This window comes from Danio rerio, chromosome 1, assembly GCF_049306965.1.
Source record: "Danio rerio strain Tuebingen ecotype United States chromosome 1, GRCz12tu, whole genome shotgun sequence".
NCBI lineage: Eukaryota > Metazoa > Chordata > Actinopteri > Cypriniformes > Danionidae > Danio > Danio rerio.
This window is the reverse complement of record NC_133176.1, coordinates 2,702,512-2,730,000: the sequence shown is the minus strand read 5'-3', so window position 1 is coordinate 2,730,000 and position 27,489 is coordinate 2,702,512. Positions and strand designations below refer to the sequence as shown.

General features: G+C 36.3%; 1 protein-coding gene across 2 annotated transcripts in view; it reads right to left on the bottom strand.

The window, feature by feature from the left end:
* ptgfrnb (prostaglandin F2 receptor inhibitor b) overlaps positions 1 to 27,489 on the bottom strand; it is a 61,584-nt gene that overhangs the window by 10,380 nt on the left and 23,715 nt on the right. For both annotated transcript variants that reach the window (XR_012405340.1, XM_005168313.6), the window contains exons 5-7: positions 16,530 to 16,952; positions 13,567 to 13,974; positions 9,279 to 9,386 (exon numbers count right to left, since the gene is read on the bottom strand). Coding sequence is in view for 1 of the 2 variants with exons in the window: in XM_005168313.6 (XP_005168370.1) it covers positions 9,279 to 9,386; positions 13,567 to 13,974; positions 16,530 to 16,952 (939 nt within the window). In the remaining variant the exon portion in view is untranslated. The remainder of the gene's footprint in view (positions 1 to 9,278; positions 9,387 to 13,566; positions 13,975 to 16,529; positions 16,953 to 27,489) is intronic.

The window sequence follows — 27,489 nt, the reverse complement described above, 5'->3', positions numbered from 1 at the left end:
AGAACAAAAGTGCAGTGACCTGGAGTGCGAGAGATCTGAATCATATTCGATATCCTGCTAATTACAGTTATTCAGTGGAGTCGTCAGAGGATTGTGGGTAATGCGGTTAATTATAAGGCCTTGGTCATGTTTGACCAGGCTGTTATTGTGCTACAAGAAGTCTTTGGACACTAAACAAATGTCTCATTTACAGTGATGAACATTCAGGGGGGAAGTGAATGCTAATAATGGAAACAGCTTGTTTGCCGAGTGATTTTCTTTCACCTGTTATATGATCAGCAGATGAAGATTGTAAATTCCATAGCAGGGAATTATTATATAACTTTTTTGTTACTTAAATTATTGTTCAACTGAAATAAAATGTAAAAAAAAGTTTATGAAATTATTTTATTTTAGTTTCTGCAAAGAATAAAAATATCGATTTAAAGAGAGAAAATTAGTATCAATTTAGTTAACTGTATTAACATTTTTAGGCTATTTGAAACAAAATGTTACTCAAATAAAAATAAATATATACACTTTAATAGTTTTTTAATAATTTGAATTAGTTGTTGATTTTATTTCTTCTGTTTTAGATTTAATTTAAAACAATTATTATTATTATTATTAGTAGTAATTTCTACTATTTTCCAAAATGTTATTTTATAGTTTGTGTATTTTTAATAATAAGTTTAACAATTTCAATTACAATTTTATTAATGTCACGATCACCAGTAATCCAGGCTTGCAGATCGCTGGTAAACATTCACCTTTACCCTACACTTCTGTCACTTTATGAACTACATTTCCCGACATGCAACTCACACACACCTGTTCCGGTTTGATTGGTCAGAAGATTTGCTGCGAAACTGAAGTATAAGGTGAAATCAATAAAATTATATATCCATTTAGGCAGAAGTCACAAACTGCAAGCTTTAAATGTTGAGATCAGATTTATATCTTATAAACGTGAAATTTTTGTCACTGTTTTGGAGCAACTGCTCCAAACTAACACACTAAGAAACTTTACTTTAATTTCATGAGACCTTCAAGAATTAAAAGAAGCAAAAACTTGTCCAACACTGTGTTTTACTCAGTGTAAACGCTCCTAAACACACGTGATGTGCATGTAAAGCGCAGGCGGATGTGTTCTTCCAGTAATGTGCGTATTTCTTTTCTGTTCTCCATTCTCTCTGTGCTGAAGTAATGTGTGTGGATGTGGACGTGCAGTAATGAGTAAGGGTCAGCGGTTGCAGTGGATGGGTCACCGCAGGGCATTGTGGGATACGAGCTGATGGACACACACACACACATCTGCCCTTGGGCACTTCTGAAGAGGATTTGAGTTTAATGCATTGCCTTAAAATCTGCACAAGAGGCACTAAGACATGCTGATATTACTGTTTGTCTTCATAATCAAACACAATCACTTGTTTTGTTTTGTTTTTGACTGCTGAGAAACAAAACTTTTTTAATGAATACATGTCAAATTTTATATGCATTAAATATATATAATAAAGCACAACAATCATAAAATTGAACTGCATAACAAATAATTTATGAATATTAGTGCTGTCAAATGGTTAGCTGCATCCTAGATTAAAGTTTGTACTTACATAATATAAAAGTGTATTTTTATGCATATATTTATAAATACACGGACATCTGTACCTAAAATACACAAATATACAAAAGAAATATATTTAAAAAGTTATTTATAAATAATTAATTTATTATATATATATATATATATATAAATTATTGAGAACACACAAATGTATTCAATAATTATTTAAACTTTTATTTTGGATATGATTAATTGTTTAAAAGCACTAATAAAAATATTAAAAACTAAAAATTTTATTATCATATGTTTGAGTACGATAGCTTAAAAATGCAGAATTCTGAATTTCAGAATAAGTTTGGAACTTATTAAAACATATTAAAATTAAAAATATAAAAATATAATATTAATATGCAATTATAGCTATATTTGACGTTTTTAACAAAGACAAATAATGTAATACATTCATTCATTTTCTTTTCGGCTTAGCCCTTTATTAATCCGGGGTTGCCACAGCAGAATGAACCACCAACTTATCCAGCATATTTTTACACAGTGGATGCCCTTCCCATCTCTGGGAAACACACACACACACACTCATTCACACTCATACACTACGGACAATTTAGTCTACCAAATTCACCTGTACCACATGTCTTTGGACTGTGGGGGAAACCGGAGCACCCGGAGGAAACCCATGTGAACGCGGGGAGAACATGCAAACTCCACACAGAAACGCCAACTGACCCAGACGAGGCTCGAACCATGTTGATGAAGATGACAAAGAAATAGAAGAACAAATACACAGCCTGACAAAAGTCTTGTCATGGATCCCAGTTGTAGGAGCAACAAATAATACTATAACTTGACTTGTAGTTGATCATTTGAAAAAGTGTCAGAAGATCGATTTTTCTGATGAATCATCAGGGCCCGGTTTTTCAAAAGGTTTAATCCGGAAAAAAATTGATCCGGATTTAGTAATACTGTTTTTGCGATCCGTGATCACGTAATCCAGCTTACTTTTTGAGCCAGTTTTTCAAAGCAACATCGGATTGGATCAATCTGATCCGGATAGGAACTTTTCAGGATCACTAAATCTGGATTACCAGTGCTCAAACAGGATAGGACATCACAATGTAGAACTATAGATATGTAAAGAGTAGAATAGCCAGCATGGGGTCAATATAACTTTATTTTTATTTGAAATTAAAACTAAGAAAATTTGATAATTATTTAAATAATAATAATAATAAATAATAATAAAAACAAGAAAAACAACACCCCATCCTCTTAAAGCAGTCCGCTCATTTGAGACCTACAACACTGTACATTGAGGATATTTATAATAAGTTTCAAATATAGATGTAAATAAAAAAAGACTTAATGTCAAAAACTCCACAATAATATCCGACTTCCACTTCTCCACTGATGTGGAGAGAGCAGCTTGTCTGAGCATAGCCTTTAGGAGGCAGATCTTAAGTCATTGGCCTTGGTTTGCTGCAGTTTGGTCAGAGTCAGTTGTTTCTCTGCCAGATGAAGCTGTGCTTCTGCCCTTTCAGTCTCTTTTTGCAATTGTTGAAAAAGATTTTAAAAATCAGTCATTGCCATTCTTTGCATTTTTTTTTATTCTGTAATCATTGCATGCATCACTAATAAATATTCTAAAAAGAAAAATATTTTCCATTGTGATGAATAAATATATCAGTTAGTGACAGAATAAAATGTATTGTTTTTGGTCAGTTTTGACAACTGTTTGGGGGATTATTTTATGAGGCCAAACTCTTTCTACTTTGCTGTAGGCCTATACTGAAAGGCTGAATACGTTAAAGCCTATAATCACTATAGCCTGACGGATAAACAAATAAAATGAAAACCTTATGAATAAATAGTATATCTCGTAAGATGGTGCATGATCCAAAAATAGTATTATTTAATAAATTTTTCAGTTTTCATTACAATTTGGGCATGAAATCCACGCTAAATCTATCCTTCTGATGGGATCAGTTTAATCCAGTTTTTTTGGATCAAAGTGATCCAGATCCTACAAAAAAGGTCTGAAAAACCCAAACTAAAGGTTTGATCCGGATCAAAACCAAGATTGGATTACGTGATCTAATCCGATTAGGTAATCCGTTTTTTCTTTTGAAAAACCCATTTTCAAGATTTGATCCAATCCCTTATCCAAAATCCTAGTGGATTACTTTTGAAAAACCGGGCCCTGCTGATCTGCATCCCAATTATCACCAATACTGCAGAAGACCTACTGGAACCAGCATGGAGCTGACATTCTCACAGAGGTCAGTCAAGTTTGGTGAAGGAGAAATCATGGTTTGGGGTTACATTCAGTATGGGGGTGTGTGAGAGATCTGCAGAGTGGATGATCAACATCAACAGCCTGAGGTATCAAGACATTTGCCATAACATTACAAACCACAGGAGAGGGACAATTCAGCAGGATAGCGCTCCTTCTCATACTTCAGCCTCCACATCAAAGCTCCTGCAAGCAAAGAAGGTCAGGCTGCTCCAGGATTGGCCAGCCCAGTCACCAGACATGAACATTATTGAGCATGTCTGGGGTAAGATGAAGAAGGAGGCATTGAAGATGAACACAAAGACTCTTGATGAGCTCTGGGAGTCCTGCAGGAACACTTTCTTCTTCATTCCAGATGACTTTATTAATCAGTGATTTGAGTCAGTGCAGAGATGTATGGATGCTCATGATGGAGTCAGACACAAAATTCATTCTGTCTCCACTGATGACAAAGAAGAGGAACAAGATGACAAGGAAAAAGAAGAACAAGTAGCAGAAGATGATGAACATGACATAAAAAAGATGAAAAAGAAAAACAAGACCAAGAAAAAAAACAAAGTCGATGAAGATGCAAAGAAGTAAACAAGGCCAGGAAGAAGAAGAAGAAGAAAAAGAAGAAAACCACGTGACGCTGATCCGGAAACAGCGCTTTGACCAGGAGCTGCTCTTTTCTTAGAGATTTACATAAGAGCGGATGAAGAAGAGCGACGCCGCGGGGAAGATGGAGGATCACATTACAGTCAAAACCTCCTCCATACTGATAAAACATCCTGACAGGACGAGTCTCCAGGACAAACTGTTCATTCAGCTCAATAACACACCATAAACACACACAAAATAACCTCCTGCTCGATCATAAACACACACCGAAGAGATCTTGTCAAGGCTACAGTGAACTAAAACTAAAAGCATAAATGGACAAAAACATCTATGGTGCATAAAAAAGAAAGAAATGTTTCTGTGGTGACCAGCTGTAGACAATAAGCATTATTGATAACTAAAATTGCTAAATATAATTATTATAAATGATTCTATTTGTCTTTATTGTATGATGTCTACCAAAACAAGTCATTTCTCATTCATTTTGTTCAGCTACTGAGAAACTGGGGAGAACACGCAAACTCCACACAGAAATGCAAACTGACCCAGCCGAGACTCAAACCAGCGACCTTCTTGCTGTGAGGCAATCATACTACCCGGGCCACCGTGAAGCTCTATATTATATTATATTAAATTACATTATATTATATTAAATTATATTAAATTATATTAAATATATTATATTAAATATATTAAATATATTATATTATATTATGTTATATTAAATTATATTAAATATATTATATTATATTAATTTATATTATATATATATATATATATATATATATATATATATATTAAATTATATTAAATTATATTACATTAAATTATACTATTTTATATTAAATTATATTATATTATATTAAACTAAATTAAATTAAATTATATTATATTATATTATATTATATTAAATTATATTATATTATATTAAATTATATTATAACTTATTATAATAAATTATATTCTCTCTTTCTTTCTCTCTCTCTCTCTCTCTCTCTCTCTCTCTCTCTCTCTCTCTCTCTCTCTCTCTATATATATATATATATATATATATATATATATATATATATATATATATATATATATATTCATTCATTCATTCATTTTCTTTTTGGCTTAATCCCTTTATAAACACGGGGTCGCCACAGTGGAATGAACCGGCAACTTATCCAGCAAATGTTTTATGCGGTGGATGCTCCTCCAGCTGCAATCCATCTCTGGCAAACATCCATACACACTCATTCACACACATACACCACGGACAATTTAGCTTACCCAATTCACCTGTACCACATGTCTTTGTACTGTAGGGGAAGATGGGAACACAGAGAAAACATGCAAACTCCATATAGAAACACCAACTGACCTAGCCAAGGCTCGAACCAGCGACCTTTTTGCTTTGAGGCGACAGAACTACCTACTGCGCCACTGCGTTGCCTATATATATAAATGTACTATAATTATAAACCTATAATCATTTTTAGCAATATTATTAATAATAATAATATTAATAATAATAACAAAAGAATAAAATTCCATGAAGACTAATCAAAACAGATTGTGGCCAGTTGACCAATCAGAGCACAATTGGCTTATCAAAGGGGCGTGGCTTATAGACTTTAAGCTTCAAATGATTTGAATTGGGTGTCACGTTGGCGCAGTGGGTAGCACGATCGCCTCACAGCAAGAAGATAGCTAGTTCAAGCCCGGCTGGGTAATTTGGCATTTCTGTGTGGAGTTTGCATGTTCTCCCCGTGTTGGCGTGGGTTTCCTCTGGGTGCTTCTGTTTTAAACCACAGTCCAAACACATGCGCTATAGGGAATTGATTCACTAAATTGACTGGAGTGTATGAGTGAATGAGTGTGTATGGATGTTTTCCAGTGATCGGCTGCGTAAAACATATGCTGGATAAGTTGGCGGTTCATTCCGCTGTGGCGACCCCAGATTAATAAAGAGAATAAGCCGCAAAGAAAATGAATGAATTAATTATTTGAATTGTATCAAAATTATTCCAAAAAGATTCCAATATTAAATGCATATTCAGAGGAAATCACAGTGTTTTATGATCTTAAATGCATTTAAAGCTTTTGCAGAGCACTCTATACACTATATTAGGACACTTCTGTTACCATATGACCTGCTCTTCAACAATAACTCTTTGATTCATCTCTTTAAACACTATAAATCATATAAATCATTCATGATGTGTTGATCTTCAGTGTGTCAGTGCTTGAAAACACACCCAAACACACACACACACACACAAACACACACACACATACACACTGACCCAGTTTCACACAACATCAGTTTATGACGACTTTCCCCAACATTAAACATTCATTTCCGTGTTTGTTCTGCAATAAAAGGCAAGCGCACACACGTCTGAACCTGCTTCCAGTAAAGATTCGTTTATTGCCTCATTCTGACTAACATTCAACCTCCAGCAGGTTACAAATGTTTTTTCCAGAGCCGGATGTCATCATAACGGTGAGATGTGGATCAGTAAACTCTCTCATGGTAAAGTTGATGAAACACTTGGGTAATTTGACTTCCTGTTAGCTGATGATTGATTATAAAGCTTGTTTGGCATGCTGTCTCGGGAGAGAGCCCTGAGCTCATAAGATCCTCGAGCCCTGGGCTTCCTCCTTTTAGCAGGGCTCAGGTAGATCTCAATGAACTCCCCCCAACTTATTTCAGGCTAATGACAGATAAAGGGATAGCTAAAGAGAGATATACAGCTTACTAAAAGCTTGATGTGTTTTTCCACACACGCACACACACACACACACACACACACACACACACACACACACACACACACACACACACACACAGAGAAAGCCCATGGATCTCGTGCACATCTGCTGTCAGCTGATCTGCTATTATTGCTCTGCTGTGCTCTCGCTGTGAACCTGTTGATTCAGGCTGAGCTCACGAACAGGCTTTGCTAGTTTTTCTCAGTGTTGGAGAATATGAGCAGCGAAAGACCAAGAACAGCAGTATAGAGTATACAATGTTATGGTCGCCACTGCAGAATGAACCACCAACTATTGCAGCATATGTTTTAGGCAGCGGATGCTCTTCCAGCCGCAACCAAGTACTGGAAAAACACCCATACACTCTAACATTCACACACACACTCATACACTACGGCCAATTTAGTTTATTTAATTCCCCTATAGGGCATGTGTTTGGACTGTGGGGAAACCGGAGACCCTGGAGGACACCCACATCGACACGGGGAGAACATGCAAACTCCACACAGAAATGCCAACTGGTCCAGCCAGGATTCGAACCAATGTTCTTCTTGCTGTAAGGCCACAGTGCTAAGCACTGAGCCACTGTGCCGCCCCTTTTGAAAAATCCAACCCAGGCTCATTGTGGAAACGTAGCCCCGCGAATGTTTCCGGAGGCCACAAAATACATCTCGAATCCGTGAGAGGGCGATGTGCGTGCTTTCTCTTGTCACGAACACCTCTCAGGAGCGTGCGCCGTTCGCGCTCGCGCTGTTCTCGTGCAAAAAGCCGCCGGAGGCCGCTGTAGAGTGACCGTCTGTCCCAAGCGATGATTTACAAAAGCCGTCCAGAAATAAAAAAAATAAAAAGCAAAAGCCCTTGTTCGTTTTTGACCACGATTTTGGGTCTTGCCGCATTCTCGCCCCTTTTATCTTTTATTCTTTAAATTCTGTTTTTCTTCTTACCTGATTTCTGGAACCGCTCTTCCCTGCACTCGAACCCTGTCGTCGCCGCCGCTGCCGGCTCCTCCTCCTCCGGGCCTCCGCTCCTCCGGCGTAACACTACGAGCTAAGCCACAGGTGTCAAACTCAGTTCCAAAAGGGCCGCAGCTCTGCACAGTTTAGTTCCAACCCTAATTAAACACACCTGATCAAACTAATTGAGTCTTTCAGGCTTGTTTGAAACCTACAGGTAAGTGTGTTGGAGCAGGGTTGGAACTAAACTGTGCAGGGCTTCGGCCCTCCAGGAATTGAGTATGACACCCCTGGGCTAAGCAAACAAACTGGTTGCGGCGGTAGAGCACTCCACACGGAGGTGAGCCATCACAGCCGGCGAGTGCGAAGAAGAAGAGCGGCGTCGCACCGACCCGCAGCGTTTGCGCGGAAAAAACGAAATGCGGCCATACGTACCTCCGGCTACATAAATCGCGGTGGCTACGTTTTCGGAATGAGCCTGGGTTGGAAAAATCACCTGCATGTATTCATTTCCATAATTGTTGACCCCTTACACCTAAACATACCCTTAAACCTACACCAACTTGAATTTTTAACATCAAAAGTCAACAGAGCCGAGATCAACATCCCATAATGCAATTCACAAACAACCCGAAAACACTTGTGAATGACAGAATACGGAAACTGTAATATAACAGATGTTCTGTACAGTCTGTGTGCTCTATTTCAGTGGTTCTCAAACTGTGGTAGTGGTACACGGGCTTCCTTCTAGTGGTACATGGAGGAATCAATTATATCATATGTACATGCTACATATATTTAAAAATTTATTAGAAATGATTTATATATAAATGTGATGTTAGTTTTTTACATATAAGCACAGTGCAGTGTTAATGTTCTGACTTTATAATGTTTAAAGTGGCTGACAATAATTAATATTCTTAATAATAGGAATTAATCTGCCACATTTTTGATCTGTGCAGAGCTGTAGCTGTTTTTTTTGGGCTACTACGCTACTGTACTTCAATACTGCTCATTATGGTGGTACTTGGAGAAACAATTTTTTTCTGAGGTGGTACTTGATGAAAAAGGTTTGAGAACCAATGCTCTATGTGATTTGTTGTTCACTCACCTGCGGATGGAGACGTGCCGCTAACACTGACGTCACACTCCATCTTCACCGTTTCCCAGGGGAAAACACTGCTCACGTCCGAGCTGATGGACACATCAAACGTGGGACCTTGAAAGAAAGCATAAAACGGGACAAAAATAGTCTCATAAGACACATATGGAACATGCTACATGTGTACTCTGCCTTTCAAAGCCATGCGGAGAGTATTTGATGTTTTAAAGATGTTCCATGAAGCTCAATTTATTTGATCAGTGATACAGTAACAACCCCAATATATTATTATCATTACAATATATAAGATTTCTATGTGAACATACTGTAAAGTGTCTTATGGTCCTGTGATGAAAAGCTGAATTTTGACATCACTGCTGTAGTCTTCAGTCACATGATTCTTCAAAAATCATTCTGTTATGTTGATTTGATGCTCAAATATATATTCTTTATTATTACACTCTAAAAAATGTTTTGTTGTCTAAACCCAACATTGGGTCAAATATGGACAAACCCAACAGTAGTATTAAAATGTACTTTAAATTTAACAAAAAACAATATAATGCAAAAATTTAGTAAGCTTATGAATGTAATTTAAATGTACAGTAATAAAAAAATAAGAATTGAGAATGGGTCAAATATGGACAAACCCAAGAGTAGGGTTAAAAAATGTCATTTAAATTTGATAAAAAAGCATATAACCAAAAATTGGGTCTAGTATGGACGAACTCAACAGTAGAGTTAAAATGTAATATACATTTAACAAAAAACTATATAACACAAAAACGGTTTTAATATACACAAACACAAGAGTGGGGTTTATATGTCTTAAAAAAAATAATATAAAAAATATGAAATATGAAATATGGAAAAAATCCAACAATAGGATTAAAATGTAATCTAAATTTAATAAACGTTTACTCAACAATGGGTTAAATATAGACAAACCCAATCGTAGAAACAAATGTCATTTAAATGTATTAAAAAGTATACAACCCAAAAACGGGTCAAATATGGAAAAACCCAACAGTAGGGTAAAAATGTCAAAAAAATTTAATTTAATAAAAAAAAACAATAACCCAACAATGGGTAAAGTATGGACAAATACAGCAGTATGGTAAAAATGTCATTTAAATTAAATTTTAAAAGTACATTACCCAACAATGGATATTATATGGACAAACCAAACAGTAGGGTAAAAATGTCATTTAAATAAAAAAACAAAAAAAACAAACAAAAAAAAACTATAACAAGCAAAAATGGGTCTAAACCCTGGACAAACCAAGTAGGGTTAAAAATGTCATTTAAATTTAATAATAAAAAATTAACCTAACAATGGGTCAAATATGGACAAACCCAACAGTAGGGTTAAAGTGTAATTTAAATATAATAAAAATAAAAAATACCTAACAATGGGTCAAATATGAACTAAACCAAAGTTGGGTTATTTTTTTTTTTAAAGATTCAATTTAAATGACATTTTTAACCCAACTGCAGGGTGTGCTGACAGACATACAGCATTTATTAGTGTGCATTAATATTCACATTTCCAGGATTCTTTGATGAAGAGAAAGTTGAAAAGAACTGTGTTTGTTACAAATAGAAACCTGTGCATTTTAAGTGCCTTTAATATAACTGGTCATAATTTATTGTGATAATTTATTGTTATCATTTAATGTGTCAAAATATCAGTCAAATATATAATAAATATGAAAGATATTTTGATTTTCTAAAGAACAAACCACTGTAGTCATTAATTAACCTAACTAACCTAATAGACCTAGCTAAATTGCACTTTAAGCTAATTATTATACCTTGCAAAATAACTAAAATATTATGTACTGTCATCATGGTAAAGACAAAAGAAATCACAATTCTAATAATTAATAATTTTGTGGTTGATTCTACAGGCTTTAAACATGCTCCATCCATTTATATTTTATAAGAGGAACAAAAATAGAAAATTGCCATTATAGTACATTCCAAACAGAAGATGAGACATAATGAATCACAGAATATAAAGCTCAAATATGATTTGGTGTATTTTGGAGATATTATTCATCATTTTCACACATCTGCAGTAGTCACAGCCCCCTGAGATTAAGGAATATATAGTTTGCTCTTTCGTTCTTCATTATCACTCTGTGTTTCCTATAGGTCAGAATCTCACGCTCAGTTTGTCGATTCATAAGTGTTACTTTCCTCCTGCTGTGAAAACTGGAAACTAGCCATAAACTATAATCGCAGAACCAACGTTTACATGCACTGATGCTTTTACCAGCCCTTATTTCAGCTTTACTAAAGAGTTGAATGGAAAAAACTAAAATAAAATGACAAATAAGACATTTTAAAAACTAAACAATGACTAAAACTTTCAACTTTCACATGTACTGTAAGTGAAAACAAATATAAAAATGCAATGCTAAAATCACCTGTTCATTGATTTAATATTATCATTATTATTTTTAAAAACAGATAACAATCAGATTTAAGCATAATATTTAACATACAAAACTAACAAATATAATGACAAATACTAAAATTTAGCTGATAACAATTTTAATATTTACTAATCACAATTTGTACCTAATAATATTATATAACAAAAAGAGCTTTAAATATAAAGTGTCACCACAGTAATGATTGATAATAATAATTAAAGTAATAATATGATAATAATTATATAATAATATATATTTTTCAATTGTATTGCGGTTACATTTTTTATTTACTTTTGCTTTTTTCAAAACCAAAGTCCTACAAGACAAAGAAAAAAGCAGAAAATAGAAATAAATAAAATTCTGTGTGCTAAAATAATACTGATATACATGTTATCATCACTTATTTACAAGTTTAAAATAAACCTAAATAACAAATAATAAAAAACCTAATAAATAAAACAATAAAAAAGAAATAGACAACAATAAAAATGTTAAAGGGGATTAAAATGGAAACTGCAACAGTAAATTAAATATAAAGCATCTTAGTAATATTTAACAGCAAGAAGCAAAAAACAACAATGATGATTATAAGTATTATTATTATTAGTAGTATTCTTTTAGCAGTAGAAGTAGCAGAAATAGTAGTAGTAGTAATCATTTTAGTAGTAGTATTAACAGTTATAGTAGTAGTAACAGTAGTAGTAGTCGTCGTCATAGTAGTAGTCGTAGTCATAGCAGTAGTAGTAGTAGTAATAGTAGTGATAGTAGTAGTAACAGTAGTAGTAGTAGTTGTAGTAATAGTAGTAATCTTATCAGTAGAAGTGGTAATAGTTATATCAGCAGTAGACTTAACAGCAGTGATAGTAGTAATAGCAGTAATAATCGTAGTAGTAGTAGTAGTAATCTTATTAGTAGTAGTAATAGTTATACTAGCAGTAGTAGTAATAGTAGTAGTAGAAATAGTAGTAGTAGTCGTAGTAGTAATCATATTAGTAGAAGTAGTAATAGTTATAGTAGTAGTAGTATTAATAGTAGTGATAGTAGTAGTAGTAGTAGAAACAGTAGTAGTCGTAGCAGTAGTAGTAATAGTAGTGACAGTAGTAGTAACAGTAGTAATCATAGTAGTAGTAATAGTTATAGTAATAGTAGTAATAGTAGTGGTAGTAGTAGTAGTAGTCATAGTAGTCATGTTACTCATATAGTAGTAATAAAGGTTGTAGTAATCAAATACATAGTCATATTAGTAGTAATTGTAGTAGTAGTAGTCATAGAAGTAGTAGTAATTGAAGTAATTGTAGTTGTAGTCAAATTATTAGTAGAAGTAGTTGTACTGAAAGTAGTCATAGTAGTAGTAATTGTAGTAGTAGTAGTCGTAAACTACTCATCATCCAGCCCCACCTTTTAATGCCCCTGGTTATAGTAGTAGTAATAAAGTAGTCCTCATAGTAGTAGTAACTGTAGTTGTAGTCTAAGATGTCGTAGCAGTACCAGTATTAGCATGAACATATAATAAATTAAATGTATTCAATTTGAGCTTTGAAGCAAAAAAAGACCCTTTCCAGTTTACCAACAGTGTAAAAAGTGCACAATGGGTTCCACACAATACATTCATGTTGTCCCAACACAAATTGAGTAAGTTAACTAAACACTTTTAACAAATTTATGTGGCTTGAACATAAAAAATTAAGTTGTCCCAAAGAAATATCAGAAAATTGTGTTGTTTCAGCTCATTTTAAAGAAGCAGTTTGAACGAGCAAATATATATATATATATATATATATATATATATATATATATATATATATATATATATATATTATTTTTATTTTATTTTATTTTTTTTTTTTTGAGTGTACCTTTGTGTGTGAAGGCGATCTGGACTTTATTGGAAAGTCCTTTGGCCACTTCCACCCATTCGTCCCCGATCTGCCTGGTCCAGGCCTTCATCTCGCAGTAGTAAAAGCCGCGGTCACTCAGCCGAACTGCCGGGATGCGAAACTCAAACTCCGTCTTCTTTGTCTTCAGCAGCATCAGGCTGTGGCTCCGGGCCGGCTCGCCAACATCCTCCAGCTTCAAGAGCAGGTCAGGGTCCAGCGAGGCCCGTCTGCGGCCGGATGCTCCTACGGACTCCTCAGACAGCACAGAGATGGAGAACGCGGATCCAGACGGAAGGTTCTGGACACTGGCCTGGCAGCTCATCTCAAATGTGGAGCCCACGGCTGTGGCTTCACGGAGACGACGAGCCACCACACCCAGAACAGGACCTGAGAGGTAAACATGCAGAAAACTGATCTCAGAACTGTCAATGATTCGTTAGGCCTTGATCACACCAAACGCACTTTAAAATATGAGTCACATCTGAACAGTATGCAGGAATATAGTTATGATGCAACACATTGCATTTTATTTTTACAATAGAGCTCGATGTCTTCCCTTTCAAAGAAAGTTGTCACTCCTGCATTACGTAAGACAATCTATTGGCAAGCCTTGGAATATAAAGAACTGCCCCAATATAGCAGCAGCAATATTAGATAATGGCAAAATTATGCCAAATGTTCTTAGAGGTCATTATATCTGCAATTGCAGCTGTAAAACATTGTGAAGTGACAGTATTGAGCGTAACCGTACAGCATGTCAGAATGAACAGCAGCCTGTGGAGAAGAGCATCAGTCCAGCACATCACAATAAAACACAAACAGCATCATTTATCCTTCCTCACCAATCAGAGAATTCGCCATTACAGAAACACACAGAGAGAGAGAGAGTTATGCAGATGTGTTTCTGTTCAGGTAATTATACAAATGATGCGGGAAATCAATGAGCTGAGATGTCATAAGTCACACCAGAATAGAAGCGTGAACATTTGGCATATTCACAGGTGTCTGAGGAAGAGTAGACATTGCTGGATATCCTTCATACATACAGCAGTAAAAAAACAGTTTGTTGGTCTTCTTAGTAAAACTTGCTGATCTTAACTGCATATTCATGCTACCTGACTATGCTATGCTATAATTTATAAAGCATATTTTGAAGTATAATCTTTATGAGGATTATTATTTTTTGATAATAAAAATAATAGTAATGTTATTAATAGTATGTTTTAAAGAATATTATTTATAATATCTAATAACTATATTATAATATGTTTTCTAACTAAAAGTGCCATTGCATAATAGTATTAAATAATAATAATAATAATAATAATAATAATAATAATAATAATAATAATAATAATAATATAAAATAATAATAATAACTCATTCATTCATTCATTTTTGGCTTAGTCCCTTTATTAATCCAGGGTCGCCACAGCGGAATGAGCCGCCAACTTATCCAGCACATTTTTGCACAGCAGATGCCCTTCTAGCCACAACCCAACACTGGGAAACATCCATTTACACTCATTCACACACACACTCATACACTATGGACAATTTAGCCTACCCAATTCACCTGTACCGCATGTCTTTGGACTGTGGGGGAAACCGGAGCACTCGGAGGAAACCCACACGAACGCAGGGAGAACATGCAAACTCCACACAGAAACGCCAACTGACCCAGCTGAGGCTCGATCCACCAGTGACCTTCTTGCTGCGAGGCGACAGCACTACCTACTGCGCCACAGCTATTAATCTTATTATTATTATGTTCATCAAAATTAAACACTCTTAAACCCAATTTTTTAAAATAATAACATTAATAATAGTAATCATCATCATCATCATCATCATCATCATCATCATCATCAATTTAATTCCATTTAATAAAGAGCAGTATTAAACAAAGAGAAAATGTTCTTAATTTATTTTATTTTATTATTTTTTATGATATACTATTATTTTTATTTATTTATTTATTTTTATTAGTATTATTAATAATAATAATAATAAGCCAAATACTTATTTTTTCTTAAACCCAAATTTTCTAAATGATAATAAAAGTAGTAGTAGTAATCAACAGGAGCATTTAATAATATATTATATTTCATTCAGAACTGTTTTAAACCAAAAGGTGTATTATGATAAGATATACTATTACTATTATTATTATTATTAGTAGTAGTAGTAGTAGTAGTCGTAGTAGTAGTAAAAATAATAATAATAAAAAAATTTAAATTCTGAAACCGAAATTTTCTAAATAATTTTTATAAAAGTAGTAGTAGTTATCGACATCATGATAATTTTTAAAAGATATATTTAATAAATAATAATTTTAAACCATAAACTGTATAATGAGATATATTACTATTATTATTATTATTATTATTAAAGGTTTACACACACTTACAGGACAAAATACCATACCATAAAAACAGCATTACATAAAATTGACGACACAATAAAATTATAATAAACTAAAATAAATTTGGGGTGATGCGGTGGCGCAGTAGGTAATGCTGTCACCTCACAGCAAGAAGGTTGCTGGTTCGAGCCTCTGCTGGGTCAGTTGGCACTTCTGTTGGGAGTTTGCATGTTCTCCTTGCGTTCGCGTGGGTTTTCTCTGGGTGCTCCGGTTTCCCCCACAGTCCAAAGACAAGCGGTACAGGTGAATTGGGTAAGCTAAATTGACCGTAGTGAATGATTGTGTATGATTGTTTCCCAGTAAACGGTTGCAGCTGGAAGTGCATCCGTTGCGTAAAACATATGCTGGATAAGTTGGCGGTTCATTCTGCTGTGGCAACCCCAGATTAATAAAGGGACTAAGCCGAAAAGAAAATGAATGAATGAATGAATAAAATAAATATGACAGAAAGGGTTAAAAGTTTTTAAGTTAAACTTAAAAAAAGCTTAAATAACAGTTGAAAAGCATGCACACTTACGCTTGTTAGCGAAGCTGACTTTAACTGCCGGTGTCAGATGCTCTGCCACCTTTTTCCAGTGTCCATGTGGAGATGGGATCCACGCGCTCACTACACACATATATTCACCAGCATCTGCATCCGTTGTGTGCAGGAGGCGGAGCTTAAACATGGAAGGCTCCGCCCGGGTGGCTGTGATAAGCCCCGCCTCCACACGGCTCTTAAACGCCCTACCTGGAACAAGAGTCCCGTTTTCATCCAAAGAAGCGACGGTTTGAGTCGAACCTGGAGTACCATTAGGCTGAAGATCTCTGTAGAGCCACGACACTCCCAGTCTGCCGCTGCGCAGATTCGACACGTTCATAACTTTACATTCCAACTCAGTTGGGTCGCCGGAAAACTTTGCAGTCACAGAGGAGCTCAGAACAGCAGTGTACTCCGGATCTGAGAAAAGAGAGAGAGAAATGCAGTGTTTTAAGTGTTGCAATGTTGCTTTGTGGTTGCTAGGATATTCATAATGATTGCCATGGTGTTTTGAATGGTTGCCAGGGGGTCGGAATTGTTGTTCAGGTGTTCAGAGGGGTTGCTAGTGGGTGGTGGGGGTCTGAATATTCTAAGTGGTTTCATAGTGGTTGCTTGGGTGTACAGATTTCAGATTACTAGCTAGGGTGCTTTGAATGGTTGTTAGGGTGCAATGGTTGTTGTGGTGTTCAGAATGGTTGCTAGGGTGTTCATAGCAGAGGTTGCAAAAGAGTCTTAGTGATTGATCGGCGTCTGACTGGTTGGAAAGGGTGTTCAGAGTGGTTGCTAGGGTGTTCAGAGTAGTTGCTAGGGGGTTATATAGGTTGCTAGGGAATGCAGAATGGTTGCGTGGGAATTATAGTAAATGATAGAGGTCTGATTGGTTGCAAAGGGTGTTCAGAGTGGTTGCTGGGGTGTTCAGAACGCTTGCTAGGGGTGATTGACAAGCTGTCTTATTGGTTTCTAAGGTCAAAGTAGTTGCTGAGGCATTTTGAATTGGTGACAGGGGATATATATGGTTGCTAGGGTGTTCAGAGTGGTTGCTAGGGTATTTTGGCTTTCAGAGGGTCATTATAGGACTTCCCGATTGGTCAAAAGTAATCGTTAAAATACAGTTTTGCAGCAATAACTTCAAGTCTTGCTATTGCAAACATGAAAACTACTAAAATAAAAATACATTATGGAAACTAAACTATTACTAAAGGCTGATTACTAAACTAAAGCCCAAACAAACAATAAAAACAGGAAGCTAGAAACCCAAACATTCGATGCAAACTCCTAATCTGTATTATTAATCGAATGGTGAGGAATGACTTTATAAAATTGTTTACTATAGCAAAAAGACAGTGTAAATGAATGGCAATAGACCTCCTAACACCCTCACGTGCGCAAACACACACTCTCTGAAGTGTTGCGATGTCCATCCCGTCTCCAGGCTCTCAGTGTCAAGTGTTTTTGGGCTCTGTGCCCGATGGAGGACTCCCTGCTCTGTTTCCTATACAGCTGGGACCTTCACGCTTCACCAAACAGTACTAGACACACACAAAGACTTACAGCGGCCCAAAGAAAACCCTGTTCTCTCCCACACACACACACACAACCTCGACATGCACAAACACCTCAGAAAAACCCACCAGCAAATGAACACCATCCAGACTCAATCATGCTGGTGGGTTTTAAGCTTTTTGGACGTCATGGAGACTGAATCACCCAGACCATCTGTACTATCAGGCTCTCATCCGCATCACTTCCTGTTTTATAAGCCCCACCCACTTAGAGTCTAATAATAATAGCACACAGAGAATATTCATCTGCATCAAGGGATATTTTTTGGCTCTGAATATTTGAAGCAAATATGGCTTTAATCCATCAGTTTGTCATTAAAGGGGAGCTATTATTCCAAAATCACTTTTATAAGGGCTTTAAATACTGTTGTGTGTGTGAATATATCCAGCTTCTAATGGAAAAAATGTATTAACTTGATTGTTTTTCAATCAGACTTGATAAAAACTGCAGAAACACTTTGATTGGCATTCTCCCTTTGTATGTGTCATCAGACAGGGAGAGACCCGCCCACTAGTGATTATCTCTCCCCCATTAGCATAGGACGTCAGTCTTGTTTTTGAATGTGCCACTATGCTGACACATAGGCATCTGTAGCTCCGCCCTCTTTTGAAAAGAGCACAATCTCATTTGAATTTAAAGCGGCAGTCAGCAAAATGCCACAATTAGGATCAAGACTTGTGTGGTATTTTTATTTGTGTGGTATTTTGAGCTGAAACTTCACACGCACACTCTTTGGAGACATCAGAGATGCATTTTACAACTTGTAAAACTGGACATAATAGGCCTTCTTAAAGTAAATGGCTACTTAAATCTGTGCAGGTTGTCAAAGTTGTGGCGTTACAGAAATAAATAAAAACATATTGCTTAAAATAACTGCATTTGAGATTAGAAATCAGCTCATATTGAACTATTAAATGGGCTTAGATAGCAGATTTTTGTTTTTCAAGAATCTGAGGACAATTTAAGACATTACTGAGATCTGTTTTCAGAAACATAACTATATATATATATATATATACACATACACACACAGTATATAAAGTCTGAATTATTAGCCCCCCATTAAATTTTTTTTCTTTTTTTAATATTTCCCAAATGATGTTTAACAGAGCAAGGAAATTTTCACAGTATTTCACATAATATTTTTTCTTCAGGAGAAAGTCTTATTTGTTTTATTTTGGGTAGAACAAAACCAGTTTTTAATTTTTTAAACCCATTTTAAGGTTAATTTTATTAGCCCCTTTAAGCTATATATTTTTTCGATTGTCTACAAAACAAACCATCATTACACAATAACTGTCTAAATAATAAATAATAATTGTCTAAATACCCTAACTTTAACCTACAGTAATTAACCTAGTTAAGCCTTTAAATGTCACTTTAAGCGTCTTGAAGAATATCTAGTCATATATTATTTACTGTCATCATGGCAAACATAAAATAAATCAATTAGAAATGTGTTATTAAAACTATTATGATTAGAAATGTGTTGAAAAAATAATTTAGATTTTTAAAATATTTTATTTTTATATAACCCAGATTAATAAAGGGACTAAGCTGAAAAGAAAATTAATGAATTTTTATTTCTTAAACCTGTTGTTTTTTATGTTTCTTTTATTCTTGTTTGTGTAATGTGAATTACCATTGTGTATGAAATGTGCTATAAATAAACTTGTCTTGTCTTTTTCTGAAAACAATCAAATAATTACGCAGGAATTACTATGTAAAAAATTTGCAAAAATCTATATACTTTTTTGTAAAACCAAAACAGACTAAAACTTTTAAAAGCTTTTTTTTTTGCCTAATTAACTAAATAAATATATATATTTGCAAAATGAAAACTTTAAAAATGACTAAAAATAAAAAAATAAGTATAAAATAACAGTATACAGTGGGGAAAATAAGCATTGATCACGTCACCATTTTTCTCAGAAAACATATTTTTAAACGTGCTGTTAACTTGAATTTTTTTCCAGATGTTGGTACCAACCAAAGAAACCCATATATGCAAAGAAGTCTAAACTAATTAGTTTACAAATGAAGTTATTTGTAATAAAATGAATAATGCAGGGAAAAAGTGTTAAACACATAAAGAAAGGGAGGTGTAGTTCGACAGGGAAAGCCCAGACAGCAGCTGAAATTTCTCAGTAGTTCTTCAGCAAAGATCAAAAACACAGCCAAGGAGACTCTCAGATGCTTTCAGAGAAAGGAAATCAAGATGTAGAATGGCCCAGCCAATCACCTGACTTGAATCCAATAGAAAATACAAAATGAAGCTCAAATTTGATAGACCAGACCCACAGAACTATCAAGATTTTGACACTGTTGATGTCTGTGAGAAGCTCACACCTGAGCAATGCATGTGACTTCATTCCCCATATGAGAGGCGCCTTTAAGCTACCAGCACAAAAAAACCTTTAATATAAAGTATTTAACACACTTCAGTAGTTCAGAGATTTCTCCTCGTGTCATTTCATTGTTATTATTACACACAATTTGTTCAGATTTTCTTGTTTTGTTTTATTTTTATGCTTGTGTTGTTTGGGTTTTTAGCAAAATCTGCTTCAATTCCATGTCAACAGCGAAATATTATTCCCAGGAAAAAACAAGACGTGTTCAACATTTATTACCCCCGCTGTACATAAACTAAAATCATGTAAATAAAACAGAAAAATAACACTAGTTCAAACAGATTTTAGATATCTTCAATGCTTTAGCAGCAGCAGCTCTATCTGCCACTGTCAGCTAATTACTTTCTAAAAGTTTTCAGAAGTACTTTATTATTCTGAGCACAGTTTGCTGATGTGACGGACTGACGGTTCAGCAAGCAGGAGAGAGCTCTAGTTAAACACAGATAAATAAAGACAAGGCCAGAGAAGCTCCACAATGTGTTTCTTTAACCGGACAAACAGAGCAGAGGAGATGAATGTCTCTGTAGAGCCGGTCACTATGGAGGAAAACGGAGTGTCCTGGGAATGAAACCAAGCCCTCAGGAGTGGCTGTCAATCTGCTTTAACAAGAGCCTCTTCAGCACAGACATTCACTCAACACTAGCAGACTTTAGCTCACGTTCTCTGGCCTGTAAACATCTAGCGCTACAGGTACGTTTGGTGTGCAAAGTCGGCTCATTCTGACTACGTACCTCTATATACATTTCTGAAGAGCGCTAAATACATCCCAGGAGCTATATTTTTTGCAGTTTTTGTTTTCGCGAATGCATCAGAGGCTGCTGTGTGCGCTTTTTCAGATCTCAAATTTCTCTCGCGAGTGCCGTTCGTGCTTGCTGTTCTCGTGTAAATGCACCAGAGGCCGCTGTTGACTGACTGACTGACTCAACATGTGCTCATTCTGAAAAAGTAGCCCTATGTTCACTCCTGGAGATCGCAAATCGTGCAGCCAGAAGTATGTACATCTTTAAAACGAACGTGCTTACTAGCTGACCGCTCACTAGCTGAGCATTCGTGCTTAATAGCTGACTGCTTACCTCTGTGTGGACAGCTTTTCCACTGTTACCAGTTTGGCCAGTGGCTTGGCATGTAGATCAGTGGACTTGAGATGAAGAGAGGACTTGACAAAGATGAGGGGGTTTGAGACAGTTCCAGAAAGCAGGTAAGACAAAAACAGTAGCCAAAAAATTAAATAAGCAAGTAAATAACAAGGTGAGAATGTGGTAAAATCTGAAAACGTGGTAAAATCAGGCGAGGGCTTTTCTTTTTCTGGCTTGCTTTTGTAAATTGTTCGTAGGGTTTAGGGAAGTGGGTGGCCGGGTCGATCTGTAAAATTGGTTGGGTTTAGGGAAAGAGGAGGGTGGGTCAGTCGATTGGCCGGTCGCACAGTCAATCATTCAGTCAGTCAGACAGACGGTCATTCGACAGCGGCCTCTGGTGGGTTTACGCGAGAAGCGGGCACAAACAGCACCCACGAGAGAAATTTGAGATGCGGAAAAGCGTCACGATAACCAGCGATCTTACTCCATTGATCGCTGGTCCTCACTCACAACAACCATGGACTACACTTCCGCCTTTGATGGACTACATATTCCTACATGAACTCCGCCCGGACACACATGCTAACTCATCTAGACTGATACATTCGCAACATCTGAGGATTGTTCAGAGACTGATTGCACTACTATTTAAGCCACGCAATCACCCTTTCACACTGCCGAGTCTTGTTTATCTGTAGATGACATTACAACGCGTTTTTCTTGTCTTGTTTTCCCGTGTTTTGACCTAGCCTTATTTATCCAGTTCTCCCTGTCTGCCGCCTGCCTTCTGATCTCTTGACTAGGATTCTGGATTTGCCTTTTATACATCTGTTTGCACCTGTGTTGACTATTGCTAGCCTGACTTCGATTAAACCTGCATTTGGATCCAAACCTCAGTTGCATGTGTCACTCCCCGCGGTAACACGCATACAGCAGCCACTCGAGGATTCCCGAAAACAAAAACTGCAAAAATATTTACCTCCCAGGATGTATTTCGCGGCCTCCAGAAACGTCCACGGGACTATGTTTTCAGGATGAGCCTGGGTTGCAAATTTAACTTTAGTGACAAGACAGCAAATGGCCCGATTGGACCAGTAACAATCCGGTCTACTGTTCTGAGCATCTCACATGCTGGCCCTGAGTCCTTATTGTTGATGCCTGGGCTCATTCTGAAGACGTAGCCCTATATACATTTCTGGATATTGTAAATTATGTAGCCAAAGCTATGTATGGCTGCATTTTGTCTTTAAAATGAATGCTATGGGGCGGTGTGACGCTGTTCCTTTTCACGCTAAACAGCTGACCGCTTATCTCTGCATGGATGGTTTTTCTGCTGTTATCAGTTTGTCCAGTGGCTCACCACGTATGTCTGCGGACTTGAGATGAAGAGAGGAGTAACAAGTAAATAATAGGGTGAAAATGTGGTAAAATCTGAAAACAGGGTAAAAATCAGGCTGCCGAGGGGGCTTTTCTTTTTCTGGATTGCTTTTGAAAACACTATAGGTTTTGTATAAATGGAAGGGGGAGATGGAGCGGGTCAGTCGGTTGGTCAGTCAGTCGACAGAGGCCTCTAGTGGATTTACACAAGAACAGCAGGAGCTAATGGCACTCGCAAGAGAAATTTGAGATCTGAAAAAGTGCATACAGCGGTGTCTGCTGGACTTGGGAAAACAAAAACTGCAACAAAAAAAACATAACTCCTGGGGCGTATTTGGGGCTCTCCAGAAATGTATACAGGGGTACGTAATCAGAATGAGCCTGAGTTGTAAAAGTCATTTCTATTTTATTTTCATTTCTAATTTTACGTCAAACAACCCCACCTATTTGCACAGAGTTTATATACTTAATGAACAAACTGCACAGAATTAACATGGCTCTTGGCTGCTGCGCTCACCAGGTCTTAAAATCATTAACGCTAATGAGTTGGAGCGGCACAAATCATCCATCAGTGCATGACAAGAAAAAATGAGAAGAGAAACCCGGACGGAGACTTCAGCTGTTTCCACAACAATTCACTACGAGTTCCTTTAGAAGAGCCCTGAACATATGGCATGGGTTTGAGGCGGTACAGTGTGTCAGCGTGGTGTTCGTGCACATCACTGCTTTAATCCAGCACACACACACACACACACACACACACACACACTGCATTAACTTCAACACTATACAGCATTTACTGCACTGATCACAAAACCACCATAACACACGCTTCAACTACAACATCACTGCACTTTGATCCTAAAACACAAACACCTGTATTTAATCTGCCTGTCTATCTATCTATCTATCTATCTGTCTGTCTGTCTGTCTGTCTGTCTGTCTGTCTGTCTGTCCGTCCGTCCGTCCGTCCGTCCATCCATCTACCCATTCTTCTATCTATCTATCTATCTATCTATCTATCTATCTATCTATCTATCTATCTATCTATCTATCTATCTATCTATCTATCTATCTATCTATCTATCTATCTATCTATCTATCTATCTATCTATCTATCTATCTATCTATCTATCTATCTATCTATCCATTTGTCCTTCTATCTATCTATCTATCTATCTATCTATCTATCTATCTATCTATCTATCTATCTATCTATCTATCTATCTATCTATCTATCTATCTATCTATCTATCTATCTATCTATCTATCTATCTATCTGTCTGTCTGTCTGTCTGTCTGTCTGTCTGTCTGTCTGTCTGTCTATCTATCTATCTATCTATCTGTCTGTCTGTCTGTCTGTCTATCTATCTGTCTGTCTATCTGTCTGTCATGTGACACAGAAGACTGGAGTAACGATGCTGAATTTGAAGCTTTATAATACAGAAATAATTAACATTAAACAGATATGTCAGAGTATTAGTGTTTCATCTTGAACAGTACTGTGTATATGAAGCAGCCTTTGAGTGAAAAGATCAGGATTGAGCTAACTTGTCAAAAGTGAAGGAAGTGAGAAAACAAAGCAGAGAAACACAATACTTCTGAGCGTCCCACACAAAAACACACGCTCAGGTTCAGACACCAGCAGCTCCACAGATCAGAAACAACAGACAAAACAGAAAAAAAGTGTTTTCTGCAGAAATGAGAGTGAGAGTCTGGAAATATAATGCGTCTTATAGGAGTGACGTGAGCAGGGAGGTGTTCATACACTGGAAAACCAGTAATAACAGTTCATTAACTGAGATTAACAAGTGGGTGTGGGTCAGCACAGATGAAATGTCTTTACATTTACAGTAAAACCAATGAATTTAGGCTCTACAAGTCATTATTTTTGTGTCAGGAGCAGTGTTGAGTCAGTTACTTCAAAGTAGAAATTAATAGTTACTATTTAAATATTGTATTTTAATTACTTTTCTAATTAATATGTCTGCAAAATAATTCAATTACTAAGAGATGACTACAAATACTACTTAAAATTCCTATACATTTCAACATATTTACAATAAAAATGTAAATATTTTACTTGTTAAAGGCTTTTAGGTTTATTTTTGTTTAAAGATTAACTATAATCAACAATTTGTTTTACAAATATAGACATGTATTACATAACCACTCATTGAGTCGTGAAAAATTGTATAATAATAGTAAATTCTAATGAATATATATAAATTATAACTAGTTCATTCTTTCATTTTCTTGTCGGCTTAGTCCCTTTATTAATCCGGGGTCGCCACAGCAGAATGAACTGCCAACTTATCCAGCAAGTTTTTACGCAGCGGATGCCCTTCCAGTCGCAACCCATCTCTGGGAAACATGCACACACACATTCACACACTACGGACAATTTAGCCTACCCGATTCACCTGTACCGCATGTCTTTGGACTGTGGGGGAAAGTGGAGCACCCAGGGGAAACCCACGCGAAGGCAGGGAGAACATGCCAACTCCACACAGAAACGCCAACTGAGCCGAGGTTTGAACCAGCGACCCAGCGACCTTCTTGCTGTGAGGCGAAAGCGTAACCTACTGCGCCACTGCCTCGCCTAGTTATAGTTTTATATTTATCTTATATAAGTAATATTAACTATAGGTATTACATAATACAATTTATTAATTGTAAAGTAATCAATTATAATCATTAGTTAATGTATTTACCTACAAGCATGAACAATATTGTACATCATTTTTTAATCACAGTTCAACGTTTACTATTGCATTATTAAAATCAAAGTTAAGCTTATTAACATTAATTATTGCACTGTGATAATTAAAAATAAACAACTGAATTAATGTCATTAACTAACATTAGCAAGTATGTGCAAATACAGTAATAACTGCATTGTCAGTAAATAAGATAACAAACTTTTTACAAACATTACAAACTAAAATGTCACTGAAAACTTTTAAGTGTTTTTTTTTTTTTGTCAATTTCAGAGCTTGACAGTTCTCAAAAACGTCCTGTGTGTTTCCATGAAATGAGTGTGTGTGCAGCAGCAGAGTTTTCCTTTTATGGTGAACTACTTCATCTCTTTGACTGTAGTTGAGAATAAACAGGTTGAAGCTCTTCTCTGTTAATCAATCTGACAACGAGATCCAAACGATTAGCGCTGACTTTAACATGAGCAACTGGCTTTAAGCCTGTAAATCAGACAGCAGTGCTTCATCAGGACGACCACCCACAATCCTCTGCTGCATTAGTGACTCAAACACACACAAACATCAACATACTGTACACACACATGTGCATAAACACACATGCATGCACACACGCATACCCATGAACAAACACAGATGCACAAATATGTATGCACACACACACACACACACACACACACACACACACACACACACACACACACACACACACACACACACACACACACACACACACACACACAGAAATGTACACAATCACCCACACACAAACATATGAGTACAAGAACATGCATGTACACACACATTTACAAATTGCTAAAACACACACACGCATGCACACATACTAACATGCACACGCACATACATGCAAGCACACACATGCACACACACATACATGCACTCATACTAACATGCTAGTATGTGTGCATGTATGTGTGTGTGCTTGCATGTTTGTATGTTAGTATGTGTGCATGTATGTGTGTGTGCTTGCATGTTTGTGCATGTGTGTGCAAGCACACACACATACATGCACACATACTAACATACAAACATGCAAGCACACACACATACATGCACACATACTAACATACACGTGCGTACACATGCACAAACATGCAAATACACACATGCACACACTCACACACACAAACACACACGTACAAACATGCCTTTAAACACATTCAGGAACATGTAAACACACACAATCATGCAAATACATACATATGCACACACATTCAAACACACACATACACACACTAATATACACATACATAAAGAAATACTAACATGCACATGCACATGCACACACATGCACTTACACACATATGCACACACCCTCAAAAAAACACACAGACATACAGTCACGAACATGTACACACATGCACAATCATGCACATACACACATATGCACACACCCTCAAAAAAAAAACACACACGCACATTCAAACACACACATACACACACTAACATACACATAAATGCACACGTACTAACATGCACAAGCATGCACTTACACACATTTGCACTCACTTACTCGCACACACACCATAAACACATGCACACTTTCACAAACGTGTACACACATGCACATACATATATGCACACACCCTCAAAAAAATACACATGCACATTTAAACACACATACAGACACTAAGATACACACACATGCACACAGTCACTGACACACACACATACACACTGTAAACACATGCACACAAACATAAACACATGGACAATCATGCACACACACACACAAACACACACACACACACATTCAAACACACACATACACACACTTACATACAGACACACAAAA